Source organism: Heteronotia binoei, chromosome 2, assembly GCF_032191835.1.
Source record: "Heteronotia binoei isolate CCM8104 ecotype False Entrance Well chromosome 2, APGP_CSIRO_Hbin_v1, whole genome shotgun sequence".
Taxonomy (NCBI): Eukaryota; Metazoa; Chordata; class Lepidosauria; order Squamata; family Gekkonidae; genus Heteronotia; species Heteronotia binoei.
Window position 1 is genome coordinate 190,486,130 of NC_083224.1, and position 17,510 is coordinate 190,503,639.

Consider the following 17,510-nt stretch of genomic DNA (forward strand, 5'->3'; position numbering starts at 1 on the left):
CCCTGTTAAAATTCATTTTAGCCATTTTCCAATCTGTCTTCCTGAGCCTTCAGGGTGGACAAGCTTCAAGGTGAAGTTTCAAGTAGTGTGAATAGCCAGGAAGTTAAAGGGGTTGGTTTTTTTTTAAAATGCCTGTATTTTGGCCCTGTCTTCTACCATATTCGCTGCCTGTCACAATCTAATATTATCTGCAAATTTAATAAGCATCCCCTCCCATTTCTTCATCTGAATGATTTATAAAAACAAAGGTCCCAAGGCAGATCCCTGAGGCACTCCACTTGTCCCTCCTCTTCAACAGGGCAAGGAACCATTAGGAAGGAGTCTCAAAGCCGCTTACATTCCCCTTCCCTTCCTCTCCCCACAGGTGTCTCATGAGGTAGTTGGGGCTGAGAGTGTTCTGAGAGAAGTGTGACTGACCTAAGGTCACTCAGCAGGCATCATGTGGAGGAGCCCAGCTCTCCAGATTAGAATCTGCTGCTCTCAACCACTACACCTTGCTGGCCTAAAAGTCCTCTTTGGTGCAAAGACGTGCCAGGTGGGGGTTGACTGAGCAGCTTAGATTTGATGCCTTGGCTTGCTTGTGTTCATTTACTTTTTTAAAAAGTCTGTTTACAGGCAGGCATGTTTGCTTGGTTTAAAAAAAAAAAAATTGACAACCCTAAAGAGTCTGTTGAAGATCTGGATTTCTAGCTGTCACCAGAAGTAGCAGACCAAAAGCAAATGTAGCGGGGAGAGAGGCTGAGTCTTAGTCATCAGGAGAAAAGAGTAACCAGGATTTGAAAGCTTAACCTCGTCTTGCTGTCTCTCCCCACCATCCCTTCTCTTTCCACTGAAAGGCTAATGCACTGCTGATCCGAGAAGTGGATGTAGAAAAGGTTTCGACCTTTGAGCAGCCCTACGTAAGTGCAATTAAGACATTGTGGAATGACCCGGGAATCCAGGAGTGTTACGACCGGCGGCGGGAATACCAGCTCTCTGACTCAGCAAAATAGTAAGCAGATGTGGCCTCCAGAGCAGCAGTCCCCAACCTTTTTGGCATCAGGGACCGGTTTTGTGGAAGACAATTTTTCCCTGGACCGGGGTGGCGGGGGGGAGGGCGATGGTTTTGGGATGATACAATTGTGCACTTTATTTCTATTAGTTTGGTGTGGTGGTTAAGTGTGCAGACTCTTATCTAGGAGTACCGGGTTTGATTCCTTACTCCTCCGCCACTTGCAGCTGCTGGAATGGCCTTGGGTCAGCCATAGCTCTCGCAGAGTTGTCCTTGAAAGGGCAGCTTCTGGGAGAGCTCTTTCAGCCCCACCTACCTCACAGGGTGACTGTTGTGGGGGAGGAAGGTAAAGGAGATTGTGAGCTGCTCTGAGACTCTGAAATTCAGAGTAGGATATAAATGTAATGTCTTCTTCTTATTGTTATTACTACATTGTAATATATAATGAAATAATTATACAACTCACGGCCCGGTTGCTAACAGGCCACGGACCGGGGGTTGGGAACCCCTGCTCCAGAGCATCTAGAATGCTCTTGGCACTCTTATAGTGGCAGCTGCTTGCTGGAATTTGAGGGAGGGGGGGGGGGGATGTGGCTTTAATATCAGCTTTGACTACGGATTTTGACAGAGTGTCCAGGGACTCCAAAGGAGATAAGCAGTTTTCTTACTGCTGCTCTTTGGTTTGTGTGGGACTCTCTGAAGCTTTTTGCATATTCAAAGAATGGTGGTCTTTTTCTTTTTTATTTTTTAAATAACCATTATCGGCCTTGTTGGAGCAGACGGTAACAGCTTGTAAATTGCTTCTAAATCTTCCTGAGCCTTCAGAGTGGATGAGCTTCAAGATGACGTTTTAAATAGTGGGAATAACCAGGAAGTTAAAGGACTGGGTTTTTTAAAATGCACTATCTTCTGTTTTTTCCACTGAGAACTGAAGGGTTTTCATTCCAGATTCCTAGATCAGAAACTGCTAGAATATTTCATGGGCCCCATTATTTTTATTTATTTATTTATATAATTAGATTAGATTTGTGAATTGCCCATCATTGACACAGCAGGTCTCTGGATGATGTACAGCAGAGATAATGAAACATTTAAAATAACAATTATTTACAGTCTAAAATCAACATTCTATTATTATACTGGCTGCCAGCCACTTTGCTGGTGGGGGAGAAGAGGGTAACACATGTGGAGAGCAGAAGAGGGTGCCAGCCTAGATGGTGACTATCGCTGCCCTGAACCAAAAGCCTGGCAGAACATCTCTGCCTTACAGTGTTCCCTCTAAGCTGAGTTTGAGCTAGGTCAGAGTTTTTTAGCCTCCGGGTCACATATTTTTGTCTTAGTTCAGGAAAAATGGCCCCAGAGCAAACTAATTTATGCAGTAGCTCACGGCTTTAATGCCAGTAGATCACAAAGTAGAATTTTCGCTCACAAGACTCCACAGCTTAGAGGGAGCATTGTTTACAGGCCATGTGGAATTAGAAAATATGGTATTTGGTAGAGAGCTCCACCAGGTTGGGGCTAGGACTGAAAAGGCCCTGGCCCGGGTCAAGGACAGCTGAAAGTTTTTGGGGCTGGGGACCATCCTGGGGATATAACAGAGGAGACAGTCCTACAGATATGTCAGTCCCTGGCCACTCAGTGCCTTACACTATTTCCTATGTGTGTGTGCTTTGGTGCAGGGTGGGGGTTAAGAGCCATCCCCTGACTGCCTTCAGGGCACAACAGGCCTGGCAAAGGGCAGCTGAGGGCAGAACTGATGGGAGGAGCCACCCACCTTGGCCAAGTTTGTGGCTGATGGAGTGAGTGGCTGGAGCTCCTGAGAGAAAATATCTACCAGTCTTTGCATCAGTTTAATAGTGGGGAAGGCAACAGCCTTCTGCCTCAGCCCATGCAGGAATGAGTCATTGGGAGAACCAAGGCTGCTGGAGGATTTATTTAAAATAATAAAACTGCCAGCCAGGCCTTTCAGGGGTGTCTCCTTGAGCTTCTTGTTGCCCTGGAGCTTTGTCTTCCTGGGCAATGGGAAACTGTTTAAGTAGGAAGCTCTGAATAGTAGACAAATGATTGGGGTGGGGTGAGCAAAACTCCTGGAGGTAGAAAAGAGCACGAATCCTTTACAAAATTTGTGGCAGGGAATGAGCTTTTGTGAGTAACTAGTCACTTCCTCAGATAGATCAAGATGTGTTAGTCTGCCTGGAGCAGGAGAAAAGACAAGTCCAGCAGACCTTCAAGACTTAACAACATTTGTGACTGGGTAGGAGCTGTCATGAGTCATCACTCACTTTGTATCTGCCTGCCACAAATGTTGTTAGTCTTGAAAGTGCTGCTGGACTCTTCCTCTTTTCTGGTGCTGTAGAAGAAGAAGAACTGCAGATTTATACCCCGCCCTTCTCTCTGCATCTGAGACTCAGAGTGGCTCACAATCTCCTTTATCTTCTCCCTCCACAACAGACACCCTGTGAAGTGGGTGGGGCTGAGAGGGCTCTCCCAGCAGCTGCCCTTTCAAGGACAACCTCTGCCAGAGCTACGGCTAACCCAAGACCATTCCAGCAGGTGCAAGTGGAGGAGTGGGGAATCAAACCCGGTTCTCCCAGATAAGAGTCCACGCATTTAACCACTGCACCCAACTGGCTCTCTTTAGCATGGCTACCCATCTTGATCTATCTCCTGGAAGTGTAAAGCCTACACCTGTATGCAGCAGACAGTGCCATAGCATACTTCTTGAGGTATGATCAAGGTGTGGAATCTTCAGTGGACCTTGCTGTCCAGTAGTCCCCTTCTCTCTGCCATCCACACTTGATAAGGTCTGATTACTCTTCTGCGAGTATGGCAGAAGGTGCAGAATTCAGTCTGTCTACAACAGTAGAAGCTGTTCTTTTTAAATTTGAAGCGCAGTAACTTTGGGAAGCCCTGATCTGGGTGCCTCAGGCTAGCCCAATCTTGGAAGCTAAGCAGGATCAGCCCTAGTTCAAACTTGGATGGCCAGCCATCTCCGAGCATCTCTTGCCTTGGAAATCCTGCAGGGCCACCATACGTCAGCTGTGACTGTATGGCAGAAAAAAGCAGAAAGGAGTTTCAGGCTGCTGAACTGTCAGTACCTGCGCAGGATTTGTGCCCACCTAGCAAAAATTGTCTTAAGGAAAGCAGGGATATATCTACACAACATTCTGTGTTCAGCTCTTGGAGCCTAATGCATTGGATTAAAACCTTTGCTCATTTTCTTCAGTCCTTTTCTTTTATGTTTCTCACAGCTACCTTACAGACGTGGATCGTATTGCCTTGCAAGGGTACCTCCCCACCCAGCAGGATGTATTGCGAGTCAGAGTTCCAACCACTGGGATCATAGAGTACCCCTTTGACCTAGAGAACATTATCTTCAGGTATCTTCCTTTGCTGTATGTGTCGGGTGGGATGTGTGCAATGCTTGACTGCTAGCGTACAGCTGGGGGGAGACCTGTGTTCGAATCTCCACTCATCCTGGAGATTTTGAGCCAGTCATGCCCCCAGCTTAAACCACCTCTCAAGGTTGTCGCGAAGAGGAAGGGAGAACCATTTACAAATCCCTGAGCCTCTGGTAGGAAGAATGGAGATATAACTGAGATGCAGTTCTGCTATGTGATTTGAGTAAGCACAGTAAAGTGGCTGTTCTCTTTTGGCCTTCCTGCTTGCAGGTAAGTTAAAATTTAATCTGGATCAACCTAAGAGCGCTACAGCCCTTTTCTTGTTGTTGTGTAATTCACACATTTAGCAAGAGCAAAAGGGAAGTCTCCCTGGACTTGGTAATGGGTGATGTTTGGGTAATGCTTGTGCGTGTGTGTGTGTTCTGGAAGGGGGTTGCTACACATAGGAAAAGAGTAAGTGGACAAAGAAGTTAGGCAGGAGCCTTCCCTTGACATTTTAGTTCCGGTCCAACGGAAAAATTCACATCAGCCACATCCCCCTTGCTTGCATTGGTGCATTCGAGGAGAATGTTATACAGTCAACACAATCAAGTGGTAGGATGGTTCCAAAGTGTCGGTGCAGCACATCTTTGTATGACAGTGCTCTGGAGCACTTGCTTCAATGGCTTGCAAAAGTGCCCTTCCCCCTGGGCCTGGGAGAACAGGGCGGAATCAGGGGAAACCTGCTTGCTAGTCTTAAAATGTTCCAGCGAGACACCCTTCTTGCCCTTTCTTCCCTTCTTCCTCTCCCTGGTGGCAGTACTACCTCCCCTCCCATCTTTTTGGCCAGTGTAGCGCTTGCCAGATTGGGATCAGTGGGAACTGGCTTTCCCCCAGTGTATGCATGTGCTTGGGAGTAGGGTTGAACACTTGAGTACATCCCAATCCTACTTAACCCCTTTGGGCTTTCCCTTCAGGCCCATTCTAATGTGCTTCCACAGCAGCCTCCCCTCACTGTTCTGCTGCCCTGTGGGAAGCGCTTCTTCCCATGCTGACTTGGCCCCTCCTGTAAGTCCGCAGAAGAGTTTTTCATATAGTCTTTCATGAGGAAGAGTAAAGGAAGGGATCAGCGAATCAAAGGCCATGACAAAAAATGAGGGGGTGACGACCAGATTCTTTCAGCTGTGTTTCCCCATGTCCATTTCTCACCGTGCTTCTAACCTTTTAGGCTTTTTTAAAAAAGACATACATGGATTTAATTAATAGGGCTTTAACTGGGAGTGTTACATGTTTTATTTGTCTGGAAACACTGAGTCAAGCTTTGTCCCTCCAGAATGGTGGATGTCGGGGGTCAGAGATCAGAACGGAGGAAATGGATCCACTGTTTTGAAAATGTGACTTCCATCATGTTCTTAGTTGCTCTTAGTGAATATGACCAAGTTCTGGTGGAGTCTGATAATGAGGTAAGCAAGATGGTTCATTGTGCGGAATGATGGGTTGTTGAGAACTTTTTAAAGGCCAGGTGGCCAGTGTTTGGCAGAAGGCCCTATGTAATTTGGGTCGCAAATGCTGGGGCTGCTTTACAGGATCTCTTAGCAGATGCTTGCAGGACATGGATGCTTGCAGGAACGTGCCTGCTGGTCTTAAAATGTCCCAGTGAGAACACCCTTATTGCCTTTTCTTCCCATCTCCCTCATGGCAGTGCTATCTCCCTCTCCCATTTTTTTTTGCAAACATCTCACTCTGTGCAAAGCCATGCCCAAAGATCCTGTGCTGCTTCTGCTCTGCTAAGCGTCCCTACTGGTCTGAAAGAAGAGAGCACCTCCATTTCTCGAGTAGCAGATCTCTTTGTTGCTGGAAGTGCCTGCTCCAGGCAGCAGCCCCCTCCACAGCAGGATTTGGTCCCCAGCTATGAGAAACAGCAAGCTTATTGTGCCCACCCTACGTGATAGTGGTCTATCCTATATATATAAAACCCCTATGGTAGTGGAAGTATCAATGGCTACTAGTTTTGATGGAGATCTAGTTCCTCCAGAAGGAGGCCTCTTTGTATCTGTCGGTTGCTGGGGAGCACAGGCTGGGTGATGCCATTGCAGTCCTCCTACTCGGGACCTTCTGAGAGGCAGCTGGTCAGCCATGGTGTGAACAGAAAACTTGATGGGCCTTTGATCTAATCCATCAGGGCTTTTATTATGTTCTTAACTTTCACATTTTTAAAATTTAAAATTTTATTTTATAATATTTTATTAATAACAGGGCTCACTTTCTAGCAGAAGCTCCTTTGCATATTAGGCCACACATCCCTGATGTAGCCAATCCTCCAAGTAGGCCCTGTAAGAACAGCTCTGTAAGCTCTTGGAGGATTGGCTGCATCAGGGGTATGTTGCCTAATACACAAAGGTGCTCCTTCTAGAAAGTGAGTCCTGATGTTATAAGTTGTTTTAAGTTTCTATCTGGACCGGGCGTTGCAAGCCGTGGCGGGCTGGCTCAGGCTGAGTGGACTGAAGCTGAATCCAGCGAAGACAGGTCCTTTGCGTGGGTCGCGGCGGGCCAGGAGGGGAGATCTCCCTACCAACCTTTGATGGTGCGCCGCTGACACCAGTGCGCAGGGTCAAGAGTTTGGGAGTACTACTGGAGTCTTCCTTGTCAATGGAAGCCCAGATAGCTGCCACTGCTAAATCCGCCTTTTTCCACCTTAGGAGGGCAAGGCAGCTGGCCCCCTTCTTGGAACGCAGCGACCTAGCAACTGTGATCCACACAACGGTCACCTCGAGGCCGGACTACTGTAATGCCCTCTACATGGGGCTGCCCTTATACCAAACCCGAAAACTGCAGTTAGTGCAGAACGCGGCAGCCAGGCTGTTGGTGGGACTACCTCGGTGGGAACATGTACGGCCTAGGCTGCGGGAGCTGCACTGGCTGCCAATTGTATATTGAGTTCGTTATAAGGTGCTGGTTATCACCTTTAAAGCCCTATATGGCCGAGGACCTGCCTACCTTAGGGACCGCCTCTCCCCATATGTTCCTCAGAGAGCACTGAGATCTAGTTCCCAAAATCTTTTAAAAATCCCTGGACCAAGAGAGGCTAGATTGAAAACAACGAGGGAGCAAGCCTTCTCAGTAACTACCAGAAGAGGTACGAGCCCTGCGAAACCTGAATCAGTTTCGCAGGGCTTGCAAAACCGCCCTCTTTCAGCTTGCTTTTGAGACAGAACCTGGCTAAATGACATCTAGCCATTTTGTATGTTTTTTGAATTGTAGCACCTTAATTATTAATTCATTTGGCACAACTTTATTTAACTTTTAACTTAATTTATATATGAAAGCCAATTATATTTTAACTGTTTTTATATGATTGTATTCTACTGTAAACATGGTATACACCATGCTCTGTGAGCCGCTCTGAGCCTGCCTTTGGCGGGGGAGGGCGGGATACAAAAATAAACTTATTATTATTAATCAGGACTCACTTTCTAGCACGAGCACTTTTGTGTATTAGGCCACATACCCCTGATGTAGCCAATCCTCCAAGGGCTTACAGTAAGAACTGCCCTGTAAGCTCTTGGATTGGCTACATCAGGGGTGTGTGGCCTAATACACAAAGGTGCTCCTGCTAGAAAGTGAGTGCAGAGCGGTAAAGCAGCAGTACTGCAGTACTGTGGTCTGAACTCTCTGCTCACGACCTGAGTTTGATTCTGGTGCAAGCTGGATTCAGGTAGCCGGTCCAAGGTTGACTCAGCCTTCCATCCTTCCGAGGTCAGTAAAATGAGTGCCCAGCTTGCTGGGGGGGAAGTGTAAAAGACTGGGGAAGGCAATGGCAAACTACCCCATAAAAAGTCTGCCGTGAAAACGTTGTGAAAGCAGCGTCACCCCAGAGTCGGAAACGACTGGTGCTTGCACAGGGAACCTTTCCTTTCCTAAAACAACTTATAACAACTATGTAAATTAGTACGGTATACACATGTGACCATATAAATCAAAGCATTAAATAATGTAACAAATACATATTTATTAGAGAGAGAGAAATGTTTTATTACAATTAGCAATTTTCAATAAAGATATAACCTATTAATAATATGTGGAACCTCATCTTGAGAGATTAGATATTCTTATATTGGATACTATATCAGTTCAAAAGTTGTATCTTGTGATCGATTTGATAAAGACGTTATAGTTGCTGAAATTCTACTCTTAATATATAAGTTACAAAGTTTTTTTGTGCCAGAGGTTTATAGAGGGTGTTCGTTCACTTTTCCATAAAAGAGCAATTGTCGATTTTGCAGCGTATAATAACATCGTTATGGTTTTATGTGTGGTATGTGAGATTATTTCTTCTCTTCTTAAATTTAATAATAATGATTATGGAGAGATTTCTAAACTCTCACATACTTTTGAAAATGTTCTTAGTGGATGTTTTGTACATTTTTTAAAAAGTGACACATTATTTCTGAGAATTGCTATGCAGTGGAGCCATAGAAATTGAGCTCCTGGCAAATTTGGATATGCTTGAGAGTTTGTTGAGAGCAGAGGACTTTCCACTGCTGTCTTCAAGGTGGAGGTCTCCAGATCTTATAAAAAATTGCTAAGCATTAGCCTTTTTCATCTCCTATCTTTGGGTGGCATCAGTCATGGCCTCTTCCTAGCCTCGCTCAGACACTGTCCTGCAGGAAAGTTCTAGACCATGGGTGTCAAACTCATGAGGACCGGATCTGACATAAATGAGACCTTGTTGGGCTGGGCCATATCAGGTTGGGCCATGCGTGTATCTATTTAAGATTAGGTAGCAGAGATATAAATTTTATAAAGAACACAAACACAAATATATATTTTTTAAAAACTTAAAGCACGCTTAAAACATTAGCACTCTTAAAGGTGCTTTCTTTGTATTTCTCCCATGGGACCCAGGGAACTGGGCAAAGGAAGCTCTGTCTCTTTCCTTCCTTCCCCAGGGGACTGGGGAGGAGCCTCAGCCAAGAGAGGCTTGGTCAGTAGCTCTGCTGTGCAATTGAGAGAGCCTGGCCAAGCAATCTATTCCCCCCCTTCCTCCCCAAGGGAGGAGCCTCAGCCAATGGAGAAAATAGAGGCTTTGCTCAAAGCAGAAGAAAGCAAGATATAGGGATAAGGAAGCAGTTGACAGCCAGTTGCTTGGGGGCCTGATAGGAGCCCTCCGGGGGCCTGATTCGGCCCCTGAACTGCATGTTTGACACCCGTACTTTAGATCTACTTGTGAGCTCCTATTCCTTCCCTCTTGCCACCAAGAGGCCCTGAAATCCTGTTTCTTCTCACAGAACCGGATGGAGGAGAGCAAAGCCCTGTTCCGGACCATCATCACCTACCCCTGGTTCCAGAACTCGTCCGTCATTCTTTTCCTCAATAAAAAAGATCTGTTGGAAGACAAGATAATGTACTCTCACCTGGTGGATTATTTTCCAGAGTTTGATGGTAAGAAAGTGCTTGGGGACAAAAAGTGAAATGACTAACCTTATCTCCTTTTTTGAGAATGTTACTACTTTGTTGGATCAGGGGAATGCTTAGACATCGTTTATCTTGATTTCAATAAGGCTTTTGATAAGGTTCCACATACTATCCTTGTTGACAAGTTGGTAAAATGTGGTTTGAATCCTGTTACTGCTAGGTGGATCTGTAACTAGTTGACGGATCATGCCCAAAAAGTGCTTGTGAATGGTTCCTCATCTTGGAGAGGAGTGACAAGTGGAGTGCCTCAAGGATCTGTCCTAGGGCCTGTTTTGTTCAACATCTTTATAAATGATTTGGATGAAGGAATAAAGGGCATGCTTATTAAATTTGCAGATGATACTAAATTGGGAGGGGTTACAAATGCAATAGATGACAGAAACAGGATACAGGATGATCTTGACAGGCTGGAAAACTGGACTGAAATCATTAAAATGAATTTTAACATGGATAAGTGTAAAGTTCTGAATTTAGGTAGGAAAAATCCAGTGTATAGTTATAGGATAAGGCAGACTTGTCTTGGCAGTACTATGTGCAAAAAGGATCTAGAGGTCTTAGTGGACCATACACTGAATGCAATTTTGGGCTGTATCAACAGAAGTATAGTGTCCAGATCACATGAAGTGATGGCATCACTTTGCTCTGGTCTGGTAAGACCTCACCTGGAGTACTGTGTTCAGTTTCGGGCACCACATTTTAAGAAGGATATAGACAAGTTGGAATGGGTCCAGAGGAGGGCAACGAAGATGGTGAAGGATCCGGAGACCAAGTCTCATGAAGAAAGGTTAAAGGAGCTGTGTACGTTTAGCCTGGAGAGGAGGCAGTTGAGAGGCGATATGATCACCATCTTCAAGTACTTGAAGCGCCGTCATATAGAGGATGGTGCGGAATTGTTTTCTGTTGCCCCAAGAGGTAGGACCAGAACCAGTGGGTTGAAATTAAGTCAGAAAAGTTTCTGGCTCAACATTTCAAAGAACTCCCTGTCAGTTAGAGCAATTCCTCAGTGGAACAGGCTTCCTCGGGAGATGGTGGGCTCTCCTTCCTTGGAAGTTTTTAAACAGATGGTCATCTGACAGCAATGCTGATACTGTGAACTTAGGGGGAGGTATCTGTGAAGTTCCTGCATTGTGCAGAGGGTTGGATTAGATGATCCTGAGAGTCCTTTCTAAGTATGATTCTATGACTTTCTCTCCCCACCATCCTGCTGTGGCACTGTTCAACAAGCAACTTCACCAGTCTCAAGAGATGAGGGCACAGACAGATTTTGTGCAGTTGGTAGAACTAAAACCCCAAGAGATTCCTCTTTTCCAGAACAAAGTTTAAGTCCAGTCAGGCACCTTTGAGACGAACAAAGTTTAATTTTGGATATAAGCTTTCATGTGCATGCTTATACCCGGAACTAAACTTTTTTGGTCTTAAAGATGCCACTGGACTCATAGTATGTTCTATTGCCTCAGACCTACAAGGGTGCCCACGTGAAGCTCTCTTTGCTAGATGGAGAATAGACTGCAGAAAATGTGACTGACTACCTGGTTGGTTCAAGAAGGCTAGTTGGCTGCAGACTGCTGGGCAGTGGCAGACCCATAAGAGGAGAGCAGATCAGAGACACATTGTGGTCCTCATATCCCCCAGCGTAGTTGGTCTGGCAGCTGTGTGCGGGGACGAAAGGGGCTCAGGATACCCCACCACTCCTCCTGATCAGAAACAAGAGGGCAAAGAGTAGATCTCTGGTACCATTTCAGGTCAAGAGAAGGGCTGGGGCTTTTGTTATTTGTGTGTCCTGACTGCAGCCTGGATTGGATCTGTGGATGTCTAGGAATTTTAATTCCCATCACAAATTAATTAATTCCCAGGTGTGGGTGCCTGATGGACAGGACCTCTGGTGGCCATGTGGGGTAGGGGCGGCAGGGCATGAGGATTTAAAATTTCCAGATTGGCTCTCTCTTAGTTGTTGTCACAGGCCCTCCTGATTTGGCTGCTCATCTGAGCATTGCTGCTGCTGTGTAACAAGTGAAAATCTGTAGAAGTTCTCCCAAGGCAGAGAAGTTAAATGTATTGCTGCAGAGCAAGTCGCAGCTGATGGGATCCCTGTCCTAAGGAAGGGAATAGCTGAGCAAGCAGCTGGTTCTGATGAACCGGAGAGATGGGATCATTTTTCTCCATCTAGTCAGCAGCCTGCTTTTCTGCCCCTGTTAAGAATCTCCTTAACTAACCATGGTTTGTCTCACCCATTGTCTGCTGCAGGCCCCCAAAGAGACGCGCAGGCAGCCCGGGAGTTCATCCTTAAGATGTTTGTGGATCTCAACCCTGACAGCGACAAAATTATCTACTCTCACTTCACGTGTGCCACAGATACGGAAAACATCCGTTTTGTCTTTGCTGCCGTCAAGGACACCATCTTGCAGCTCAATTTGAAGGAATATAACCTCGTCTGACCTTGAGTTGCCTGCCCTCTCCCCTCTCTCCCACCTCCTCGGGAGACCTTTTTGTCATGAAGAAAGTAAGATGAGAGAGAACCCCATGAATTAAAACAAAATGTACAGGGAAAAAAACCAAAATCTTAATTTTTAATGATGTAATGATTGCAAATTGTCTAATCTGTGGAGTGGCAAGTTCTTTTTGCTCACTGTTTCCTTGGGACTCTCACGTCTGCCCCACAGAATAGCTGATTTATTATTATTTTTAAACAAATTTGCTTTTATTTCACAGTTTAAGACATCAACTGGGGGCACAATTTGCACTGTTCTCTGGCACGTTGTTTAATTTCCTGCTTTCTTGCCAAATTGTCAAGGTGGCTCCATCTTGGCCTTCATCATGTTGCATTAGTTCTTTCTGTTCCAGTGGTAGAGATCCCAGGCTTTCCAGCCAAGGTCACATTTTCACTGGACTTGTGGGATTCTGGTACTTTCCATCTTGTGCCATAGGGTTTCTTGGGTGTGATTTGCTCACTGTGCCAGCTTTCTCCCCTGGGAATGCCTCTTCCTGAAGGGGTCACTCCAGACTTGCTAATATCATCTTGGTCTTGGGTGGAATGGGCGCTCTCCCACAGTCACACAAAACAAGCCATCTGTTCTCCCCACACACAGACACACACACACACCTCATTCTTTGCACCATTTCAGTCTAGATTCTCAATTGTGAAAGCTACATGGAGATTTATTTTTTTTAAACAAATTATTCTATACATAGGTTGCTACATATGCTGTGTTTTTTGTTCATAGATTACAAACCAAGCAATAGTTAATGAGCCTGGGGAAGTGCCTGATTGTGGTTTTTTTAATTTTTAAGAAAAAAAAAGTAAGCTTACTTTAGCAAAATCCTTACCCAGTGTGAGATGCAAAGGTGTCCCAGGGGATGATGTCTCTTAGGCAGTGAAGCTAGAATTGTGCTGCAGATTTCGGTCCTGGCTCCATCTCCTGCTTCCTGCCCAGTCTGTCCTATTTTCAGGAAGGAGCAGCAGGTCTTCAGAAACTATGAAATCTCTGTGGTGCAGAAGCAAACTATGAAATCTCTGTGGTGCAGAAGCAAAAGGGAGCCATTTTGAATTTACATTGCCATGGCTTGCATGAACAGAAGCTTCTGTCCCGCTCCCACCCCGCCTACTTTGGAAAACTTTGTCCTAGCAGAAGCGCTTGCACAGTTATTTCTTCCAGGGCCCAGAGAGCGGCATCTGTCAGGTTGAATCCAGATTCAGTGAATCTGTTTTGGAATGGTGGGGAAGTCACTGAGATGGCAACAGCCGTGAAGCATGCAGGATAGAAAAGGCTCATAATCTGGACCCCTGGTGCCAAATGGATTCCTGTAAAATGTGCTTGAAGCCAAATAGGAGACAGTGCCAAAAACCTTCTGCTAATCTGTTGGCAAGATCCACTGCAGTTCTGCAAAAAAAAAAAAAAAAAATCCTTGCGGAAGGAATGGCAAGGCTCTTTCTACTTGCTCTTTAGGTTTGCAGCGTTTGGGTGGTATTAATGTGATCCAAGGACAGTGAACAGTCAGTTTCCCAGATGACCACTTGAGACTTTGTTTTCTTTCTTTTTTTAAAAAAAAAGCCTGCTGCTAAGGGTATGCATCAGATACGCTTTTATCTCATGTAAAGCAACACTAGGTGAATTTCTTTGCACAAGATGCATTTGGGATGCCTCCCTCCCCCTTTTCCTTGGTACATTTTGGAGACTTAACACTAAAATCTAGGTTGGGGTGGGGGTGCCATTGGCGGGTTTCGTGGGACACTACAGCAGCAAGCAGGCACAAGCCACACTGAGAAGGGGATTCCTGGGGATTTTGCACATCTGGCATGCCATTGTGTTCTTAAAACGGTGATGCTAGCGAGCAGGAAAACTTAAGACCTTCAAGAGGTCCTGTTAGGTCGATGAAGAGAAGGATGTGGAGCAGTTACTGCTGCTTGGTAGAATAACCAACATTCCAGATATATGTTCTGAGTTTTTTTTTGGGGGGGGGGATGATGAAGGAGGGGGCTTCCTGCAGAGGCTTTGCACAGATCATGTTTCTGCCAAAAATGACATTCATTCTGTTCTGTGGGAGAAGTTCTATTCTAACATGGTATTACCTCCTGTCAGCATCACTCTCCTGGAGTCCCTCCTGCTTCCTCCATCTGCACAGTGCCCACTGCAGGCATTGCACCTGTAGAGCCAGGAGCTGAAGAGCAGGCCGGACCTATTTGCTTGAAGTGGCTATGGTGTGGGCTCTCAGGCCTGACCCAGGTCTGGCACATCGATTCACTCTCATTTGTTGAATGAGCCACCAGCCCTCAGCAGAGGTGGACGTCTTACAGTTCTGAGTTGCCACTGCCTTGACACAGAATGGGGAGAAGATGGCCGTTTACTTGAGCACATCTCAGCGAGTGGTTCTCTGTTTTCTAGGCCTCTTCACGTGTGTCGGCTTTTCCACTAGGTGGGTGTTTGCTCACACAGAATATCAAATCCACCTTGGCTTTCCCTTCCTTGCTGTAGTGATGGGAGCTGCTTAAGGGTTGAGGAGTCCTGGAAGCCAAGACACAGTATTTTTGAAATGTGTGTGGAGGAGCATGGAGTTAAGGTGAGGGAAGCCATCAGTTGGCCAAGTTGTGTTCATGGTGCACTTTAAGGAACAAGAAAGCCCTGCTGAAGACACAGGAGTCTGCTCTCCAAACCTTCCCAGTCACCTCGTCATGTGCAGGAAGAGGATTGCAAATGCATCATTCCACTTCCTTGCAGGACTTCAAAATGATTGGCCAAAATAGTGAGCAGTTGCCCCCTCCCCTTTTGGACTTGTCTTCCCTTCCATGGAATTTAATTCTTTTGTCTGTCATTGCCTTCAATTCTGTGTGTGTGCGTTTTTCTTACATGTTTTTATTACTACTTCGAAAATGTGCTCTTGTTTGGCGTGTGCGCGCTGGCCATTAATTGTATTGTGCTTCACAGAAACGAAGGTTGTTTTTTGAGCCCAGCGGAGGTTTAAGTCTGTAACTCAGTACTCCGTTTGTGTGCGTGTGTATGTGTGCGTGCGTGGTTTTTTTAAGCGTTCTGGTTTGTGCCAATATCCTCCCTCCTTTCTTTCTTTAGAACCAGAGACTCTTTTACAAAAGTGCCAGTGTGGTGGAGATTTTATTTGGTTATACTTGTATATTATAAGAAATCCTGATTTAAAAGAGGAAGAAAATAACCATTTAAACAATTATCCTATTTAAAGAAAGAAGGAAAAAATACTATATAAAATGCTGTTTTTAAAACCTTTTTTGTCATTTTGAAACTGCATGTGGTGTTAATGCGTGGGGGGGGGGGGCGGGGGGTTCCGAAGGGTGTGGCCTGGGATCAAGCTTTGCCCATCTCCTTGTCTCTCTCTCCAGGATGTGAGGCAGAAATGGGGGTTCTTGGGGGGCTGCTGACCCTCATTGTTAGAAGTACCTGATGGAAATCGATTTTCATATCTTTCTCCTGAAATAAATTGTTTGAAATTGGAATAAAATTTGTTCCTTAAAAAAAGCACACCTGTGGCCTGTCACTGTTCTTTCTCCTGGATTTTTTTTTAAATACAACAGTGTCAAACCGATCAAACATTGTTGGGCTTTGAACAGTTCATGAAGTCATTGTGAATCCAGAAGTGCTTAGTGCAAGGCTGGGAGCCACAGGTGACTCTTTGACACATGGTGTGGCTCTTGAAGGTGAGTTGGAGCAGGCGTTTGTCTCTTTAAGCCAAGCCAGCTGGTGACTTCGAGGATGCATTTAAAGTTTAAGATGGTTTCTTTCCGCCTCCCTTCTCCCTTCATTCCTTTCTGTCTTTCAGCTTTCAAAACATTTGATACTCATGTCTCAAACATCTGATGTTTATTCTGTGTGGCTTTTACATTAAGCAAATTCGACCACCCCTGGCCTAGTGGTTCTACAGCACTTTTCTATTTCTTTCCTCCCCCCGCACCCCCCAGAAACCCCCAGGGGAAAAAAATCTGAAAATCCGGTAACTAGGTGTTTTTTTTTAATTAAAAAAGAGAGGAAAATGTGTATGCAAAGTAGAGGCAAAAATAAAACAGTGGTGGTAGATCTACATATAAGTTTCTATAAACAATTTCCAAATAAACGAAGATAAATGGTCTATATGTGATGTATTCAAGTACTGATAAAGTTCTAAGGTCCTTGAGATCCAGTTTGGTGTAGTGGTTAAGTTTGCATACTCTTATCTAGGAGAACCGGGTTTGATTCCCCACTCCTCCACTTATGGCCTTGGGTCAGCCATAGCTATCACAGGAGTTGTCCTTGAAAGGGCAGCTTCTGTGAGAGCCCTCTCAGCCCCACCCACCTCACAGGTTGTCTGTTGTGGGGGAAGAAGATACAGGAGATTGTAAGCCACTCTGAGAGACTGATTCAGAGAGAAGGGCGGGGTATAAATCTGCAATCTTGTGGATGAGAGGCTGTGACAGTTACGGGGATGGAAGGGCATACTGGCATCTCTGTGACTGGGGTAATAATGTGGAAGGTGCTCTCCAGCAGACAGAAAGCATCCTTTACAACCAACAGAAAGCAAAGTTTGAGTCTGGTGGCCTCCTTAAGAACAACAAAGTTTTATCCTGGGTATAAGCTTTCCTGTGCATGCAGACTTTTTTCAGATGGAACAAAGTTTGAGTCCAGTGTGCATGCACAGGAACACTTACTAATCTTCATTAGTCTCAAAGGTGCCACTGGACTCAAAACTCTGTTCTGCTGCTTCAGATTAACATGGTACCCCATCTTTATCAAACAACAGAAAACATGCTAGCTCTTTGAGGTGTTAACACCTCTCAACCGGAGGGGACCATGTTCTGGTGGGCTTGAGCCTTAGGCCCAGGTGCCCAGATTGATTAAGGCCCATGCGGGGGGGGGGGGAGGATTTGAGGAAGAGAGCTGTTCATTTGTTTGAGGGGTTTGTTGGTGAAGCTGTTGGATGGTCTTTCTGTGGCTGACTCACCTATTTTTGTATTGAAGGATGACAGAAGGGAGTGATGCTAAAGTTACTTGCAGGTGTGCCTAAGGTGGGGGCATCCTGCAAGCCACAAAGACCAGATATAGCATAGATTGTAAGTCTCTAGTCAGTAACCTTCCTTTTGTTTATTTTGCTCAGTGCTCTAGATCTGTCCTGAGTTTATGCCTTGTAGAAATAAGGATCTTCTTCGTGGTCTCTGTGCAGTCCCACAC

At 45.5% G+C, this 17,510-nt stretch overlaps 1 protein-coding gene across 1 annotated transcript in view; it reads left to right on the forward strand.

Annotated features, from left to right (window-relative positions):
* GNA11 (G protein subunit alpha 11) overlaps positions 1 to 15,827 on the forward strand; it is a 52,046-nt gene extending 36,219 nt beyond the window's left edge. The window contains exons 3-7 of the mRNA XM_060232731.1: positions 837 to 991; positions 4,243 to 4,371; positions 5,705 to 5,834; positions 9,660 to 9,813; positions 12,091 to 15,827. Coding sequence (XP_060088714.1) covers positions 837 to 991; positions 4,243 to 4,371; positions 5,705 to 5,834; positions 9,660 to 9,813; positions 12,091 to 12,281 — 759 coding nt within the window. The 3' untranslated portion in view covers positions 12,282 to 15,827. The remainder of the gene's footprint in view (positions 1 to 836; positions 992 to 4,242; positions 4,372 to 5,704; positions 5,835 to 9,659; positions 9,814 to 12,090) is intronic.
* The last annotated feature ends 1,683 nt before the right edge of the window (positions 15,828 to 17,510 follow it).